This window comes from Homarus americanus, unplaced genomic scaffold, assembly GCF_018991925.1.
Source record: "Homarus americanus isolate GMGI-L3 unplaced genomic scaffold, GMGI_Hamer_2.0 scaffold54095, whole genome shotgun sequence".
NCBI classification, from domain to species: Eukaryota; Metazoa; Arthropoda; class Malacostraca; order Decapoda; family Nephropidae; genus Homarus; species Homarus americanus.
This window is the reverse complement of record NW_024742051.1, coordinates 508,733-526,965: the sequence shown is the minus strand read 5'-3', so window position 1 is coordinate 526,965 and position 18,233 is coordinate 508,733. Positions and strand designations below refer to the sequence as shown.

Genomic DNA, 18,233 nt, shown 5'->3' with positions numbered 1-18,233 from the left:
ATTTAATTATGAGGTGAAATAAGTTTGGGGGAGCGAATCTTCAGGTAATCCACTTAACCTATCATCATTCATACAGGGTTAAGACACAAATACGTATGTACAGTATGGAAACAATGTTGTTACATACCCTTGTTAACTGCACACTAAGAGGGTCTATTGAAACACTGCAGTACACATAATCAGCTGACATCATAACACACATGGGGCGAAACATCCACTATCGCAGCACAAAGTACTCCAGAAAACTCGCATAGTGTATTGACAGCATATTACACAGAGTGAAACAACCATTATTGCACCATGTAATACAACAGAAAGCTCTCGCATAGTGGGAACCAAGTGTAGAATTATATGTCTACGATTCATTCATGTTAACACAAGGAGCGAAACACCACACATTACAACAGAACCCTCCATAGTGTGAACCAAGTGTAAAATTAACCTTCCGTCACCCATCCTAACACAAACACACTTCCCTATTTACCCCGAATTATTTTTTACGACCATTTCCCTCCTCTAATCTACGGACTAAATCTCGTGACTGCCGGAGAGTTCACACAAACATGCCCCAATAAACAAGAGGAGAAAGACGACGTTGAATCTCGTTAATTATTCACGCGGTAGAAGTTATTCATTCCTTAAAGCACCAATCCATTCACTGTATAATGAAGGTCGCGATAGAGAACAGCAACAGACCAACCAACGATCTCTGCAGTGAATAATGAAAGTCGTAACACAATAACAAAAACAGATCGACCGCCTGATTGGTTAGTAATATGACACACGGCGAGAATGATAAACAAAACACTCAACCGATATACAGTGAGAGGAAGTGGTATTCCATCAACTTTCATAAGACAAAAATAATACATATTCTTATTTATTACTTATTTCTCCTTATTTCTACTCATATTGTATTAGTATTCCTTATTGTTTCTCCATTTTGTTCGGGTTTCTATATCACCTGATCGACCCCACACAGCGATGGATGAGTTAAGGAGAGTGTCGTTAGTTTCATGTCATTTTACCATCTCCAACGCACAGCAATGGTCAAATCAAGATGGCTGTCAGATGTGAAGTTTTATTTTATTTCATGGCTGCAGCACTCAACAATGCACGAGTAAACACGACTGTCATTTGTTTATTGACCGGCTGCTTCGTTATTCCTCCTGTAAGGCTGGATGGGAGGAATGATGTCAGCATCCTCCAGTACATTAGATCATCTTTGAAAATGCCCTTAAATTATGCAATTTGATTCTAATATGTCAGATTGTATTCTAATATAGTCTCAAATATGTTCTACTGCATCCTAATATAGCTTACTGTATTTTAATATGACCTCAAATATGTCCGAATGTATTATAATATATCCAATTGTATTTCAATATGGTTTCAAAAATGTCCGATTATCATAATATGGCCTCAAATAAGACCAACTGTATTATAAAATGGTCTCAAATATGTCCGACTGTATCTTAAACACCCCGACTGTATTCCAATACATCCTATATAATTCTCCTACCAAATACATCTCCTGTAATTCTCTCTCACTGTAGACTTGTGTGGATAAATGGGGTACAGAAACTTCAGATAGGAAATACAGTAATAAACTGAACTGTGTAACATATGTGAAAGTAAAGTGCTATGACAACGAGGAGAAACGTACACACACAGACGTACACATACATTAGACGGTAACTGTGCTATGAGAAAGAGGAGAAACGTACATACACACAGACGTACACACACATTAGACGGAAACTATTTATTATCGTCAATATACATATATATATTATACAAAGTGAATCTGCTGTATACACCATACAGTACTGCCATATACATACATATACATTCATACATACATACATTAATAACTGCCTACAGATTTCATTTCAAAATACAACTAAGAATATTTAATACACCTCTTCAGTTCGTAACTAATATGACCACATATCACCTTAAATACTTAACTCTGTCTCAATATAAAACTTAAAGTTATTAAATAATCCTTTTATAACCCCAAAACTTATATTAGTACCACACAAGAGTTACCTTAAATATGTAACTTGGCGTCAATGTTATTTTTGCCTTCGGTTTCAGGTTTACGATACATTTCTTCCGTGGTGTTTTTGATCGCATTAGCCATTTCCCCTAGAGACTTGACTTCCCTGGCTATGATGTGATGTAGTACTGTACTGTACACTCACCACCTGTACATGTTGTTCCTATCCAGTACAGAACGAGAATGTGTCATGTTCTACTCGTGAATAAATATGGGAATCATTCATATTCTTGTTTCTTACTACCAAATAACCTTTTTAGTACAGTACTGTATATATAATATTCCTATCAAATGCTATAAAATCTCAGACTGACATGTCACAATACAGAAAGACTTGAAAGAGCTGTTCAAATGGTCCCAAGACTGGTAAATGCTCTTAACATTACTCAATACAAGACCCTTCGTATAAAATACAACAACCACAAGCACACCTATTCTGTTCATAATTCCTTCCTGGATACTGTCAATTAGGAGAAAGATCTTGTCATTGATAGATCATTCACTGAAGGCGGCACAGCAGTGAAGAAAACAGAATAAGATTTGTGAATTATAATATATGACTTAGAATACTAAGATAAGAAAATGCTCCTTCAACTGTACAAATCTCACGTATGTCCCAGTCTGGATTACTGTATACAGGAAACCTTACCTCCAGAAAGACTTAACATCCCTGGTAAAGGTTCAACACAGAGCGACTAAAATGATTCCTGAACTATATCACTGATCATCCAAGTAGACTGAAGGCCTTAGGACTAACAACCCTTCAGACAAGACACAATGGGGCAGATCTAACTCAAACATTCATAATCCTCAAAGTGATGAAAACATGAACCCGGGACATGTCATTGTGATGTCCTGCACCACCAACACGAGGGGCCATAACTACAAGCTGGCCAAGTTAACACGTAGAACAAATATAAGGAAATACAGTAATATCTTCGTTAGCCGGAATCCCTTAAACCTGGAACTCTCCGATAGCCGGAATTGACCTCACGGAACCCAAGTGGCCGCGCGACCATTACCAACCTTTAATTTGTCCAATAAAACACTTAATAAAATATGTATTATATATAATTACACTTCTCAACTTACACACAAAAATGGAATGAAAATGCCCTTAATTCTAACAGTAAATTATGGGCTTTAACACCAAACAAAATCTTACAGGTATATGGAACAATTACTCATAAAATATACAATGTCAAAAAACAGCAAAACAAATCCGGTGTGAAACCATACAAAAAACAAAAGACTATCATATGACAGCCAAATCCTTTATAAATACCATGAAGTTAATCACAGATGCCCTGACTAAAATCCCAACCCCATTCACTCTAAGGCAATTGTTGAGTTTATACAAAATGTTTAGATAAGAGACCAAGAGAGTATTAAAATAGTATGGCATTGTGGGAACTGAGATCTGCAGAGATAATGAATGAGTGTTTATCTGATAATAATAAAACCTCAACTACTGTGAAAAATAATACAGACAGACCTCATAATGACAGAGCTTCACCGAATATATTCTCGCTTGACGTGGAATCTTCAATATCATGCCCATTATAAGAGAATCTGTCCGTATGGGGTCACCAAAACACGACTAGTCAACAAAAGGTTATTTCCGTACATGCAAACAATAAAGATGACGAAAATGATCACATTAGGCGGTACAAGCATAAACTCTCTTGTCCTTCATGTAGAAACTGAATGATGAAATGAATACAAGTTTCTTCAGAGATTGGTTAAGGTTAGGTTAGGTTAGGCTTGGATTAGGTTAGGTTAGATTTATGCTGAGCTAATGACAAAATGCCCAAGAACCCTTAATGAAGACACAGTTGATGGGTACTGAGGTTTAGTCAGCACGCACACACACACGCACGCACACACACACACACACACCTGACTTGCTCAAACTAACAACTCTAAATCAACTAAATCATGCTAAAGGGGTTAAGTCATCATACTCAAGGGGTTGATCTAGCCGGCATGATGGATGTGTTCCCTTATATCATTCCCCGTCCATAACAAAGGCTCGAAGATATCCTCTTTTGGTTACCTGTTACTTCATACAACTCGGCATCACCACCCATGAGAAGTGTGTGTGTGTGTGTGTGTGTGTGTGTGTGTGCGTCCCCATAAACATCTCAACCACATGTGTTCCAACCATAAACACACACATTATTGGCTGATTAACAATGCACGCACAAATTCACAATCTATCATACGGTTTTGTTTAATGTAATCGCCAATTCAGAGGACATTTGGGCGAGTTTGGACTTTGAAAACAGACTAAAATCGTCACAAAGGCACAATTTATGACTTAATAGATATGGATTGCTGCAGACTTGTACCACAGTATATATTTTCTGCTCCTAATATTCTGAACAACCTACAGTAGGACCTCAAACTTTTGATTTTCTTTTTCATTGAGAGTTGTTCCTCGGGCAAGGTTAGGTTAGGTTGGGTCGTTCTTCAGGCAAAGTTAGGTTAGGTTGGGTCATTCTTTGGGCAAGGTTAGGTTGGGTCATTCTTTGGGCAAGGTTAGGTTAGGTCATTCTTTGGGCAAGGTTAGGTTAGGTCATTCTTTGGGCAAGGTTAGGTTAGGTCATTCTTTGGGCAGGGTTAGGTTAGGTCATTCTTTGGGCAAGGTTAGGTTAGGCCATTCTTTGGGCAGGGTTAGGTTAGGCCATTTCTCAGTTAATAATGAAAGTTGTGGGGGAGTAACATCTCAAAAAACATAATAAAGATCTGCTTGTCTTCCCTGTGACCCTATTATATACATCAAGAACCAATCAAGCTACTCATCATTCTGTACAACCTCCAGCATATAATCCCACTTGTAAACAACACGACTCCTGTATTTTAAGGAAAACTTTGAATATCTGAAGGAGCTCTTGAACCACCTGAAGAATAGCACCCCAAGCTTATTACACCTGGCACCCTCACAGTACTGGGGGGGAGGGGGAGGTTAGGTTAGAATTAGTATGTTTAATCAGGTAAAATAAGTTTGAGGTGTTAATCTTCAGGTGATGTAATGTGTCTTATATGAGTCAGCGAGTCCTTCAGTCATCGTCATAGCAAGGAATGTCATCAAAAGAAAATCCTTCGTATCCTTTGAAGGCGTAATAGGCGATATAGGAATGATACGCCCCGGGTATAAACATCAGGGCGCCCAGGATGATCACCGGCCACGTACGATCGGCGTATTTCTCATCGAAGTAGCCCGTGACGAGGAGACTCCCAACGACGAGCAAGAGCGTACCGGCGGTGAATAGGAGGATGGCATAGCGTATAGCTCTCCAGGGGATGCGCTTGGGCCCGGCCTGAGGAGGGGGAATGTGTGCATCAGCGGACGTCATCACTTTAAACCGTATGAGGTCATTAACTACCTCTTTCTCTTAGCTAATCTTAATAGGAATGCCTCTTAGCTAGTCTTAATAGTGATTCCTCTTAGCTAGTCTTAATAGGAATGCCTCTTTGCTAGTCCTAATGGGAATGCCTCTTAGCTAGTCTTAATAGGGATTCCTCTTAGCTAGTCTTAATATAAATTCCTCTTAGTATTAATACAAAATCCTCTTAATCTTAATAGTAAATCCTCTTAATCTTAATAGTAAATCCTGTCAGTCAGTCTTAATAGGAAATCCTGTAAGCCGTGACAAGAATCCATCAACATCAAGACTAAGAACAAGTGAGCGCTTACACTACCAACATCTAGAGCAGCAACAAGTCATTTACATTGCCAAGCTCACCAATATATATGCTAGACAAGGCCATTCAAAATTTTAGTTGTTATGAATTACCTGAGGAATAACCACACCCTAGTTCTCACCTAAAGGTTAACCCCCTAGATCTCACCTGAAGATTAACCACCCCGTAGTTCTCAACTGAAGATTATCCCCCTAGTGCTCACCTGAAGATTAACCACCCTGTAGTTCTCATCTAAAGATTAACCACCCCGTAGTTCTCACCTGAAGAATAACCCCTAGTGCTCACCTGAAGATTAACCCCCAAGTGCTCACCTGAAGATTAATACTCTAGTGCTCACCTGAAGATTACCCCCCTAGTGCTCACCTGAAGTTTAACCACCCTGAAATTATCTGGGGGGTGGGGGGAGTTAATTTATGGGTGATTCACGAAGGCTAAAATTTACGAATGGTCTGGTTCGTCATTTCGTGTATGTCGCTAGCCAACATTTTCAACTAATTTATCCTCTACATCCCTGGTTACCTCATTAGCCAATCGGATGGTCTGTCTGTTCTCTGTTACACACTAATACTAGCTCTCATAATTCCATGCAACAAGACTTTATGAATTATGATTACAATTGCCTCAAGAGACGAGACTTTGAGCAACCTAATCTAACCATAGCATCATGTTGGGTTTGCCATTCAATACGGCTGACGGCCACACTGAAAAAAGTCATACATAATTATGCTGAATGTAAGGTCCTTTTTGATAGATAGATCGACAAACATTCAGTATAATCGTCACACAAGCTTACAATTTGTTCAGCAGGTATATAGACAATGCAGGTAGACAGTTCAGCAGGTATATAGACAATGCAGGTAGACAGTTCAGCAGGTATATAGACAATGCAGGTAGACAGTTCAGCAGGTATATAGACTAAGCAGGTATATAGACTATGCAGGTATAATACAATTTCAACATTAAGTAAAAAAGTCTCATGAATCACAATTATGAGATCTGTCCTTCTGACGAAAGACTGAACAAGACTGAAAACAATAAACATAAAAGTCTCACCAATAAAAGACTGAGATAAAAGTCTTATCACCAAATAAAATAAAAATCAATCTAAGTTAGACTCGGTGATAGAGCCTACAGGGTGTCTCAAAAAGAAAATTGTATACACGCTGTCTTGTAGGTGATCGTGGAGATTGCGTGAATGGTCGTGTTAGAATAGCAACATTGTCCTGGCTTGTGGGACACCTCACACAACAACAACTAATGGCAATGTTAGTGTTGGGATACAGTCATTCATGCAATCTCCAGGATAATTGTAAGATAGTGTGTATATATCATTCTGAGACACTCTGTACAAAGAAAAGAGCAAAGCACATCAATAAATCAAATTTTTACCCATAAGGACAGCAGACACCAACACATCTATCACTATAACTACAACAAATACCTTGAACTGAGCATCGACAAAGCCATCGTCCTCCTGACTAAGCCGCTGATATCTGGCTGATGAAGTGTACGTACGAGCGTCCTTACGAACCATGATCACAACACACAACTGACTATCCTCGTTCTCACCTGAAACAAGGACGAGTCTTAGTAAATTATTATTATTACTAGTAGTAGTATTATTATTATTGTTGTAGCAGTGAACTAAAATACAGCTCAACCAATTAATCATTTTATCAATTATCAACTTTTTAACCATTAGGGTGGACAGTCAGTTTGTTCTTTTGTTATCGTCTTTACTGTCCAGTGTTAGTGCAGGAGGAAACTGTAGTACCCAGAGAAAACCTGCCATGTTGGGTACTGTCACACTGGCTAACACCCATCACACATCTGACCCAGGCTGAGTACTGAACCCAGGACTTTGGTTGACTTAGGTTTGGTTAGGTTGTGTTGTGTTGGGTTGGGTTGGGTTGTGAGGTTAGCACAATTCCTCCACCTGGTTTGGGTTATTATTCATTTAAAAAATAAGCTTTCTTCTATAGAAACTTTATGTCAGGTAGCTAGTTAACCTGGGCCTCTGTCGTTAACTGTTACCGGAAGTGTTAGGTTAGGTTAGGATTGGGTGTTTAATCATCAGGTGAAATAAACATGAGAGCTCCCTAATTTACCAAAAATTATTCTTAACTCGTGAGGTTAATAAATACCTTGATGTCATGGTCTCAGTTAACTTCTGTAAACACACAATATTGCACCTGACACATAATCCAAATGTTTAAATTTCACAATAGTCTTACTCTGAGACTCTCTTAAGCCACCACAAAACACGTCATCAAACTATTTCAGCAAAAAAATCCTCAAATTAAAAAGAAAAATTACCTCTAAACGATAACATTAATCATAACCTGTAAATTTATTTGTGTAACGTAAACAACTAAAACTTTCCCATTTAAACCAATTTTAAACACATTTTTAAACTAACGACCTAAATTAAACATTAATAAAAACATCAAGAAACCAATTTATACTTCATACACACACGGACTGACCTTATAAAGACGAAATATGGACGAAAATAAGGACAATTCACATCAAGGCGCCAACTCCTATTGATCCTCCCACTCAGGCTGAAAAACAAGTCAATGTTAAAATAAATTACGTATCGACCACATTATTTATATTTTAAAATTAAATAAACAATATTAAAAATATAATTACTTTTCAATAAACACACTTTTATAATTTGAGTTAGTATTATCAATATACGAAACTATAACTACCTTGTTTGAGAAAAATGAATGATAGTTTATTACTTGTGATCGTGGTATTTTTCTAGCATTAATTATCTTGCCCCGGTTGACGTTATCACTCGGAAAATTTATCTCCTGATTATGTTCAAGAGAATTTCTATATTTTTACAAAATATTGTTATATGGAGAAATACATACATAGTTTTATGACATTTAAAAATATATATTATATTTTTCTGAGCTATTAAACTAAAATATGGTTATTTGTACTTAAATGGAGTAGAAATTTTACATTACACCATCGACTTACAAGTGGCCTTCGGTAACATATGAGAACAGCACTACCACCAGAAGGAGTTGTTCGATTTTGTTCATTCTTTCCACATTGTAGTCATACTTAAGTCACAACTATATCGACTCCTTAGCCGCTTGGGCGATCAGTCACGTCTCTGTTACGCAATGTTGGCAAGTACTGGGCATCCAGGGCAGGCACTGGCTCTGGAATGTACAGTTCCGTTCAGAAGTTCGTGGTACACTGGCAGTGAAGGGTGCATAGTCTGTTGTACCCAGTGCCAGTGCCAACCAGTGTCAAAGAGGATCACTCAGCCTCCTGGCGCGCTACCAGCCAATTCAAAGATGACCGACGCGGAGGAGAATCGGCTTCACCTGACAGTACTGGGAGTGCGCGGCAATGCCTACGTTTTATGCCTCTATGGTGTGGGTGGTGGTGTGGCAAAGCAGAGCAGACCTAAGGCAGAAGGATAGGCGACACCTCAACCAGGCGACGATGTAACTTCTGGGTTGTTGCTTCTGTTCAGAGGAGCGGAGCTGGCTTGATCTGCGTTCTGGATTCTTTCGTCGTTCCCGTTCCTCTTGTGTGCAGCTTCGAGAGATAGGTTACGGTGACATGCGGCCATGGGGTTGAATATCTTGATATCAAAGAAGGCTTGCTGTCCCCTTACTACTTGATTTTGAAATGCCATTAAAAAACTCCCACTCATATAACTTTTTTACGAAGAGTTTTCGAAAATTCATGGGAAAAAAATTCTCGCTTACTCATGAGTATTTTGTTGACACAGAATTTACGAAATATATTATTGTGTAAGTAGGCGAGGCATAAATACTTCATCCTAAATCCCAACCTCTTCTTCCTCCTCCATCACCACCTCCTTATCCATCCCCTCCTCTTCTTCCTCCTCCATCACCACCTCCTTATCCATCCCCTCCTCTTCTTCCTCCTTCTCCTCCATCCCCACCTCTTCCTCCTCCTCAACATCATCATAATAACACTACAAGACCTTGCTTGAGCCTCGAGGCAAATTTAATGTGTATTATGTTGAAGCACAGTTTAATACCAGCCACACCACCACCACCACCCACACCATCACCACCCAAATCCTAGACATTCAGAGGACAGCCTTGAAACAAACACAATCAACGTAGAGTCGTGATCTGTGTTGGTCATAAGACACACACACACAAGAAACAATGGTAGCGTAAAAGTTGTAGTGGATTCCTCCCCAACAAACGCTTGTCGCTGAGTAGCCGACCCCGCGATTCCCCAGTGTATGCCTCGTGGTCTAGGTCAACCAGCGCCGCCTTACATGACGGAGGTCAACTATTAAGCCACGCCTACCTCCGTTATATCAGACCTGACCTCGTGGTGACCTACCTCTCTCTTTCTACCAACACCAACCAGCAAGCAACACCTCCTCCTCCGCCTGCCTGGCGGTCCTCGCTCCCGCCGGCGAGCATGGCGACCCACAAGCTGTCCGACTCTGAGCATCCTCACCAACCAGCTCTCTCTACATCACGCTTGTAACCATGCTGCCTTCCCAGCACCAAGCTGCACTGTACATCCAATACAACATGTATACAGAGAGCACATTGTGAGTTTCCTTTCTCCATCCCATCCTGAGTGTGAACCAAACAATCCGTACCCCACGAAGTAAACACAAGTAAAACACAACTATGCAGGAGGAAAGTGTGGTAGATAGTTGTTGGTTATTTGGATGGAGATGTTTCATTGGGGGTGGTAGTGGGCCTTCACAACACTCATACAGGCACCTTCAATTCTCCCTTAATATTACCTATATACATAAAGTTTCAAACACGGACTGGGGCAAAATGCGTACCTGTACAAATATTCGAGTTACCCCATAAGCGTGACGATTTTCTGTGGCACGTTTCACAATGCAATGGGAGACTTATATATTATACATAACCTAAATAAGACCACCTTTATCCTCTTCACCACTGATCGGCTCGTTAGCCGCTTAGACAATCGGTCACGTCTCTGTTACGTACTGTTGACAAGTACCAGGCATGCACCGGCTCCTGAATGTACCTGAACCTGCTCCAGTGTTGGTCAAGTCTGGTCTTGAAGCAGCTCACACTCGGTGCCGTCACAACACTCTCGGGCAGATTGTTCCAAGAGTTTACAACTCTCACTCTGAAAAAGTTTGCCCTCACAGTTTTCTGGAAATGTGGCTCCTTCAGTCTTGAACTGAGTCTCCTTGAGGGGCGAGCGTCCGCCAGCTCCAAGTAAGGACACTCGACTGAGTAGTGCCCCCTGAGATGCTTATACACCTCAGTTCGGTTGGCCCTTGCCCATCTGTAGTATAAGCTAGGCAAGTTCAGGCACACCAATCTCTCAGGGTAGTTGAGGTGCCGAAGTGCAGGCACCAGTCTGGTGGCCCTCCTTTGAACATTTTCAACCAACTGACAGTCCCTAGTATATCTCGGGGACCAGACGGGGTGACAGCACTCCGGGTGGGGAAGCACTTCACGCTTGAAGATCGTTACGTCTAGATATCTGAACGACCTTCTTATAAGACCTAATAATTTATTTACTTGATTTTCCTTCTTCTCGCACTGGCCCGAGAACTTCAGCTCATTGTCAACATACACACCTAGGTCCTTCTCACATTCAGTCTCAAATAGTGCAGTTTCTTCATCCCGTTGGGACATATGATACGCCTCCTTACCGTTGTACGCCCCAGGTGCATCCTCTTACACTTCGTGACATTTCAGCAGCCATTTCTTCGACCATTCTTGGAGTTCACAGAGACCCTTCTGCAGCTCTTCACAGTCTGCTTGTTCTCAATTTCCCTTGCCTGGCATAGATAACCACACCCCTCTTGAGAAAGGTTCGTAAATGAGTCAAATCCATCAATACTGAACTCACATTCCTCGGGGTCTATTCTCCTGTTCTTGTACAAGTTCTACAACTCCTACTATATCTGGTTGGTGCACCTTCAGTAGCGTTTCAAATTCCTCTCTCATCAAGGAACGTGTCAGTATTAGTGTACATGACATTCAATACAACTGCCATGAAAATTTATAACTAGTGTACGTATACATTTTTGACACCGATACATCGACATATTGACCGGATATTTCATACATAGAGGTTAAATAACACCCATATATAATACACCTCTCATTTATTAACACACAAGTTTATTTTTCATTATAATATTAGCTCTTTAAGAAAATATTATTGTTTGGATCACAGACTTGTTGATTTACGTGGGAGACAGAGGCAGAAGACATGAAAACTGACACTTGGCGTTAATGTGTCAAGGCTCGAACCGTAAAATATTGCCACGATCCATAATTCCTAGTATGATCGTAATACTTCATAATAATAATAATAATACAGTAATAATTCAGAACAGTACCCCAAGAAATACAAAACTTGACTTATTATCGATACACATTACTTAAAACTCCTTGTCCCTACCTTAATACTTAATAATAAATAATAATAATACAGTAATAAACCAGAACAGTGCCACAATAAACACAAAAACCCGACTCATTATCGACACAAATAACCTATAAACCAGAATTTCTTGTTTTATATTTAGCGATCAAACGCCAATGGAGTGTTTGTGACAATATTTACAGGTCGGTCCCTTGATCTGAACACCATCAACCCAGAGATAACACGACGCCGTATCCAGGAGCCAATATATGGGTCAGGGGGAAACACTCGGCTGCTGAAGGTGATGTGTTTAAGGCGGGATAATTTATTTATTTATATATCCTCGCCTTCTGAAACACATTAGTGAGTGTGAGTGAGTGAGTGTGTGTGTGTGTGTGTGTGTGTGTGTGTGTGTGTGTGTGTGTGTGTGTGTGTGTGTGTGTTTGTTAAGTGAGACATCATGTGTGTGTTAAGCTCGTCATCATGTGTATGTCTGTGTGTTAAGCTAGTAATGTACATGTGTGTGTATGTTAAGCAAGTCATGTGTGTGTGTGTGTTAAGCTAAACATCTGTGTGCAGGTGTGTTAATAGTCGTGGGGGTGTTGTAGTGGATTTCTCCCCTACAAACGCTGTTTGTCGCTGCGTAGCCGACCCCGCGAATTCCCCAGTGTATGCCTCGTGGTCTGGGTCAACCAGCTCCGCCATACATCACGGAGGTCAACTACTAAGCCACGCCTACCCCCCCGCTATTTAAGACCTGACCTCGTGGTGACCTCTCTCTTTCTACCTACACCAACCAGCCAGCAACACCTCCTCCTCCTCCTCCGCCTGCCGGGCGGTCCTCGCTCCCGCCGGCGAGCATGACGACCCACAGGCTGGTCCTCCTCTGAGCATCCTCACCAACCAGCTCTCTCTACATCACGCTTGTTACCATGCTGCCTTCCCAGCACCAAGCTGCATTGTACATCCAATACAACATGTATACAGAGAGCACATTGTGAGTTTCCTTTCTCCATCCCATCCTGAGTGTGAACTAAACATCTCATACCCCACAGTGTGTATTAGCTAGTCGTGTATGTGTGTTCAGCTAATTGTGTAGGTGTGTGTGTGTGTTAAGCTAGTCATGTATGTGTGTGTGTGTGTTAAGCTAGTCATGTATGTGTGTGTGTGTGTGTTAAGCTAGTCATGTATGTGTGTGTGTGTGTTAAGCTAGTCATGTATGTGTGTGTGTGTGTGTTAGCTAGTCATGTGTGTGTGTGTGTGTGTTAAGCTAGTCATGTATGTGTGTGTGTGTGTGTTAAGCTAGTCATGTATGTGTGTGTGTGTGTGTTAAGCTAGTCATGTATGTGTGTGTGTGTGTTAAGTCATGTATGTGTGTGTGTGTTAAGCTAGTCATGTATGTGTGTGTGTGTGTGTTAAGCTAGTCATGTATGTGTGTGTGTGTGTGTAAGTTCCTCGCATGTGTGTTAATATTATATGCACTAAACTGAACTTGGATAACATGACTTTAGGAGTGTTTGCCCTGGCCCAGATGAAGGTACACCCCTGGTCACAGTTATAAAACATACTGTACACAAACACACAAATAATGACTCTTTATAAAACTTAATTACTTCACTTACTTCACTGCAGCTACTTGCTTACTTCACTGCAGCTACTTGCTTACTTCACTTACTTCACTGCAGCTACTTGCTTACTTCACTTACTTCACTGCAGCTACTTGCTTACTTCACTTACTTCACTGCAGCTACTTGCTTACTTCACTTACTTCACTGCAGCTATAGGTGTTGTGCACAGTTGTAATCCACATCAGTCACTTGTGTATATGACCAAGTGGAGAGATACACTCAAAAGAACACCTTAAGTGCTTCCTTAAAATGGGTATAAAATTAAATATACAAAATTTCATCCCTAAAATATTGAAATAATGTCTGTAACTAATCATAGTGTTTTATTGTAACAAAATTCGAGTAGTTTAATGACTGTTTCAACCTCATTATGGGTCTAAACATCCCTCAAAGGTTCCTGGTACAGATGCTCAGCTGTATGTCTTTAAGTGTCTGATGTATGTATGTGACTACACTGTACACACACACCCAATTGTTGCACATACACGCACACTCTCCTGTTGAGTGTATGTAAGTAATTACACACTTTACTAACTGAATTCCGAGGCATTTGTTATTCTGCTCAAACCATCATATCCATCCACTCAAACTATCCAACCACTTAAAAAAAATAGGGATTAAGAAATTGGCCTGAGATAAGATCAATTGTACCTATTACCACCAAAGAAAATTAAGAGAGAGAGAGAGAGAGAGAGAGAGAGAGAGAGAGAAAGAGAGACACATACAAGAATGACTGGGCGTTCTACATCTCTCTATCACACAGACACACATTCACACATACTCTCTACACATCTATCAACCTAGGCTATGTTATTTTTTTTTTGATTGCATCTCTATACAACAAAAAGGAAATAATTATGTGTTCAGTTAAGCTCCGACAGCATCCTACGGTTTACCCGCTAAAAAGTGAAGATAATTTCCGGCCTACGTCTTGCTACGAGCCCCTAAACAAATCACTACGAATTACCTCGGAAATTAATTACATTTATCTCTACGTTTTGTTGACAACTACTTTTTGATATGGAATTTTTAATAAAGTAAAAATTGTATACCTCCTAGAGAGAGAGAGAGAGAGAGAGAGAGAGAGAGAGAGAGAGAGAGAGAGAGAGAGAGAGAGAGAGAGAATAAGATTAACTCAGATGACAACAAAATAAAATAAATAACGAAGATGATGACAGAAAATATATGATAAATAACACCTAAAACAATATTTAAATAATAATACTTTTGATCAATAAAGAACTTTTAACCTTTACACATGTAGTACAAGACTTCCTTAACACAACAATGGCAGCACCAGTCTAGTGGAGGTCTTTATGAGGGCAAGATGTCAGTTGGTGTGTTGTCTGTCTGTCTGTAGATTTGGAAATGATAATATGAATTTTTACTGTCATGTATGGTGTGTCAGTTGGTGTCTGTCTGTGTGTCTGATTGTGTAAATTTAGACAATGTAACAGTCGTTTATACAGTGACATATTGTATGGTGTGTCAGTTCATCATCTGAGTACCAACAGTAGTAATGTAGTCAGTGATATGTCTGACCTGATCTACAGAGAGCCAGTCACACATATTTTCTCAATCCAAGTGAAATATTAAGTCATTTGGGTAATATTAAGCATGTAATAGCCTCAGGTAGATGAAGCCATAACTTAAAAAAAAATTAGAACAAACTCTTGAAATAATCTGCCAGAGTGTGTTGTGACGGCACCGAGTGTGAGTTCATTCAAGATCTGACTTGACCAACACTGCCGTATATAATGATAAATTTTGTAACCAGTACATGCCCAGTACTTGCCAATAGTGTGTAACAGAGACATGACCAACTATCTAAGAGGCAAACAGACTGATCAGTAGCTCAGCAAATACATAAAGTAACCTGACAAAGAACTCGGCACTTGTGTGTTAAGGTTGGCTGCTACACATGGTATGGAAGAATCACAGATAAATCAAAGGAATAAAGAGAAAAAACGATGAAGATAAAGTAATGTATACGGAGAATAAAGTTACCGGAGGCTTCATGTTAAAGTGTATGAAGTTACAGTTTTGTTAAGACATGACAGATATTCCGCACATATATAAAAGTTGCCGCAGGGGAAGCTGGAGGACTGTAACTATAAAAATATCCACTGTTTAGTACAGAAAGTGAGTGTCGGGGTAAACGGAGAGAAAGGACGGGAAGAGCGTCAAAAGTAGTCACGTGAAATGAAGGTTTGTTGTAAAAATAGTCCATCATGTTTGAAGGGGAAAGTATACACTCAATGTAAAAATAGTCGCTATAGAAGGGAGAGCTTAATAAAATCCTCACTTACATATAAGACTCCACACACTGAAGCCTGCAAGTGTGGTCAATATGCGAGTCACCTTGCCACCAAAAATGACCACGAGGAGAAAGTTTCATTATTCCATTCTCCCGTGACTGTGAGAGAATAGTTTCATTCCCCTGACTAAAGAGAAAGTTCCATTTCTCTGTGACTGTGAGGTGAAAGTTTCATTATTCCATTTTTCTGTGAATATCAGAGGAAAGTTTCAATTCCCCTGACGAAAGAGAAAGTTCCACTTCTCTGTGACTGTGAGGTGAAAGTTTCATTATTCCATTTTTTGTGACTCCTCAGAGGAAAGTTTCAATTCCCCCCGACTGAGGAGAAAGTTCCATTCCCCGTGACTCCAGCAAGACACCGGGGGGGGGGGTCGGGGTAATATACAGTACCATGACCATCGTCATAAGTCCAGCTAGGACACGCAAGGAAGATGGTGTTCAAGTTCTGTGGGACGGCTGGGAGGGAACTTAACACAGAGAAGGGCGGAGTGTGTGAACGAGGGGAGGCAGAGAGGCTGGAATGGTAGACACAAGGCAAGATGGAATGTGATGGAGGAGGAGAAAGGGCATAATGGGATGAAGGGCAGGGAAAAGTTGAAGTGAAATAAGGTAATATTGAACAAGATATATTTCATGAGATGGAGTAAGCATAAGATGAGATAAAAAATGATGCAAAGAAATTGATAACAGTGTGTTTCAGAGTGTGAGAGATTGATGAACTAAATGTGTTGTCATGTTAAGGTATCTGGAAGTGTAGATAATATGGATAAGTTGTTACTGTCAGTTGTTGGATCATTATGTTTGGTGAAAGGCGTTGGGGTGAGGGAGAAGGTTGAGGTAATAAAGTTGTGGTGAGGGAGGGATCAGAGTGTAAGAGGAAGAGAGGGGTGGGTGATGAGATCTGTGGTGGTGGGGGTCACAACATGGTCGATTCGGTGGGTGACGGGGGGTCCTGGGTGTGTGGGTGTACTTGGCACTCGGCAGTCACTCCCTGCAGTGCTGTGGGGCGCATTCCTCCCATCTCCTGCTGGGCCCCTGGCAGAGGTCCATGGCCCCAGGTGGTGGTGCGGTCCCTAACGGGTGATGACATATCGTGTTGTGGGAAGACCTTGTTGTGGCACAGCATGGGCGGGGACGCCGTGCGAGGGGTGTTGGATCCTCGGCACGATTCTCTTCTCGGTCCCGGTGGGAAGTTTGAGGCTCGGCCTGAAGGGTCGTCCGTGTCCTCTTCTGCAGTGCATCTTTTGCCCCCTGAGTTGCTCTTGCAGAACACCCTGTGGTCACCACCGTGAAAGGCGTGAGTCCCGATGTTGCCGGAGTTTTCCACCGGGGTGTTGGCGATCACCGAACCCATCTGTAACTCGATCTCCGATGTATGGTCAACGTGGTTGGCCTGGAGGAGGGGTGCAGAAGGCTGTGGCGACCTGGACCTGGCGTGAGAGTGTCTGCTACGGTGGTGACTTTCCCGTCTTTCCCTCGAGTAAGTTTTTGGCACAACAACAACACTATCACAAATGTTCTTTGGCACTGAACTTTGACTTTTGCTCTTAACACAGTTACTTTTTGATACTTGCTTTGTACTTGAGCTGTCATCCTTACAGCTCTTATTAGCTTCCTTAACTATGATACACGAAGCCTCTAAATGAGTCCTTCCATTTGGCACCACGACTCTAGGACTGGAAGATCCCTCGCCCTCGGCGTCTTGAGTGGGGACGCCTTCGCTCTCGGAACTCAACTGCTGAAGGACGGACAACATCATCCGAGCGTCCCCAGAGCCGCCGGCGACCTCCTCCTCGCACACGGACGCCTCCAGTGCCTCGTTCTGCATCTTGGCGGCGTGGATGGAACTGAAACCCTTAATGCTGGCCAGGGAGTCAACGGTGGAGTCGCGTCGGGCCATGTAATGTTGACGACCTAGGCGGACCAGCTCCTCGTCCAGCCTGGAGAAATACAAGTCAGTTATGGCTGGTAGTGTTGACCATGATGTGACTCTACTATTATTACTATCCTGTACAGTACTATCCCTTCACTATCCCTTACTATCCAAATTCACATAAAACACAACTTGAGGATAAGGATAGTGTGATTCAGGGTTTCCTGTAGGGTCAAACCTATCCTATCC

General features: G+C 41.2%; 3 protein-coding genes across 5 annotated transcripts in view; all 3 read right to left on the bottom strand.

Moving 5' to 3' along the window:
- The window catches only part of LOC121876464 (COMM domain-containing protein 4-like), a 61,892-nt gene extending 52,895 nt beyond the window's left edge, over positions 1-8,997 (bottom strand). Inside the window, exons 1-2 of one of the 2 annotated variants that reach the window (XM_042381561.1) lie at positions 8,768-8,997; positions 8,257-8,334 (exon numbers count right to left, since the gene is read on the bottom strand). The gene's annotated coding sequence lies outside the window, so the exon portion shown is untranslated. Of the gene's footprint in view, positions 1-7,211; positions 7,285-8,256; positions 8,335-8,767 lie in introns of those variants that run through there. The other variant, XM_042381562.1, reaches the window with a different exon arrangement.
- LOC121876459 (transmembrane protein 230-like) lies at positions 5,125-7,304 on the bottom strand. Its single transcript, XM_042381555.1, has 2 exons — positions 7,212-7,304; positions 5,125-5,385 (listed from the first exon to the last, which is right to left on the bottom strand). Exons 1-2 carry the CDS (start codon positions 7,302-7,304, stop codon positions 5,125-5,127), a joined length of 354 nt encoding a protein of 117 aa, XP_042237489.1.
- Positions 8,998-16,476: 7,479 nt separating the features above from the next.
- Positions 16,477-18,233, bottom strand: part of LOC121876461 — a 126,152-nt gene continuing 124,395 nt past the window's right edge. For both annotated transcript variants that reach the window (XM_042381557.1, XM_042381558.1), the window contains exon 23: positions 16,477-18,051. In XM_042381557.1, the coding sequence (XP_042237491.1) occupies positions 17,028-18,051 (1,024 nt within the window). In that variant the 3' untranslated portion in view covers positions 16,477-17,027. The remainder of the gene's footprint in view (positions 18,052-18,233) is intronic.